General features: G+C 36.0%; 1 protein-coding gene across 1 annotated transcript in view; it reads left to right on the top strand.

Annotated features, from left to right (window-relative positions):
* The window catches only part of dnmt3ab (DNA (cytosine-5-)-methyltransferase 3 alpha b), a 47,996-nt gene that overhangs the window by 18,421 nt on the left and 27,993 nt on the right, over nt 1-1,582 (top strand). The window contains exon 5 of the mRNA XM_037695221.1: nt 767-813. Coding sequence (XP_037551149.1) covers nt 767-813 — 47 coding nt within the window. The remainder of the gene's footprint in view (nt 1-766; nt 814-1,582) is intronic.

Genomic DNA, 1,582 nt, shown 5'->3' with positions numbered 1-1,582 from the left:
CCATCACAGGGACACCTGGACAGGTCTCCAGTCCATCACAGGGACACATAGAGACAAACAAGACAACTATTTAAGGGACAATTTAGAGTTACCAATCAGCCTAACATGCATGTTTTTGGTCTGTGGGAAGAAACCGGAGTACCTGGAGAAAACTCACGCAGCACGGAGAGAACATGCAAACTCCACCCAGAAATGTCCCAGACGGGGATTTGATCTGGCAACCTCCTCGCTTAGAGGCGGCAGCTCTACCGACTGAGCCACTGTGCCACCCCAAACATAGAAAAAGACTAACTAGAAGTGCAAAGTATCAAAAGTAGCTAAAAGTAGTAGAATTGCAGCTATATGCTAAAAGTAGCAACATACTATTTAAGAGATAAATGTTGAAAAAAAGCAATTTAAAACATTAACTGAGCAAACATCCTAAAGCTTTTATGTATTCACAAGGATTTAAGAGTATGTTTGCTGGGAAAATATTTGTAAATCAAATAATTTAAAAAGTTTAAAACTTACTAAAGAAAACTCACAGTCCCCATATTTCACATAAGTTGAACATTTTTATATATGAGTAGCTAAAATATGGAGCAGCTGCTGGATTTATTTATTTATTTATTTTTAAGTTTGGAAAAAAGGCTGATGTAACTTTCACACAACAAATATTTGACATTGTTGATTGATGAATAAAAGGCAGTGTGAGATTATCAACCAGTCTGTTCCCTTGGTTCTTCCAATGATTCAAACCATCCATTGTGTTGCTGTCTTCTTCTAGACGTGGAGCAGAAGGAGGATGACGGCTGTGATGTCATCAAGACTGAGGTAAGATGTCTGTACCTTTGTGTCTTTGTTGCTATGGAGATAAATTAGTGTCAAAAGTAGTCACACAAGCGTACAACAAATTTTACAAAAGCATACAGCAAGTCACAAGACTCATGAATTCATAAAGTTTTTCAAATGTACACGTTTCAAAAGGCACAAGAAGGAGTATTGTGCACATACTTGTGCACAAATAACCTGCTCTAGGCTGATCATTCAATACGAGTGCATGGATCAACGTGTCTGAATATGAATTTTGAGACTTTCATTCCTCTCCAGATTCACAAACGTAATGCTGCGTTCAAGGTTCATGAAAAGCTGGGACATCTAAGTCTTACAAGGTTTACTAAGTTACTGGGAAAAGACACGTTTTTAAATTGATGCAGTATGTCATTACCCATATATTTACCCTACAGTACACGAAGTTAAACATTTATCCTTGTGGAAAAACTGCAGTCAAAATTAAATTGTATTTTTGTGTGAACTGTACAGTTGGGGATAAACAAACCCAGAATGGTTTCTTCCTCTGCAAAAACTAAAGGAAAAATACATTCTCCAATATTTCCTTTCACTGCAGTAAATACAGAAAAATATATTTTTCATGTAGTTTTTTCACAGGATGAATATGTTACTTTTTTGGACTATAAGGCTGAAATAAACATCCCAAAATGGGTAAGTTATTCTTCATGTGGGAAAACTACTAGGAAAATAAAATATTCAGAATTTAATACAGTGAAAGGAAATATTGGAGAAGATATCGGTCCTTTAGTTT

Source organism: Nematolebias whitei, chromosome 21, assembly GCF_014905685.2.
Source record: "Nematolebias whitei isolate Nwh7 chromosome 21, NemWhi1, whole genome shotgun sequence".
Lineage (NCBI taxonomy): Eukaryota > Metazoa > Chordata > Actinopteri > Cyprinodontiformes > Rivulidae > Nematolebias > Nematolebias whitei.
Note: the sequence above shows the minus strand (reverse complement) of the source record. Positions and strands in the feature narration are given on the sequence as shown.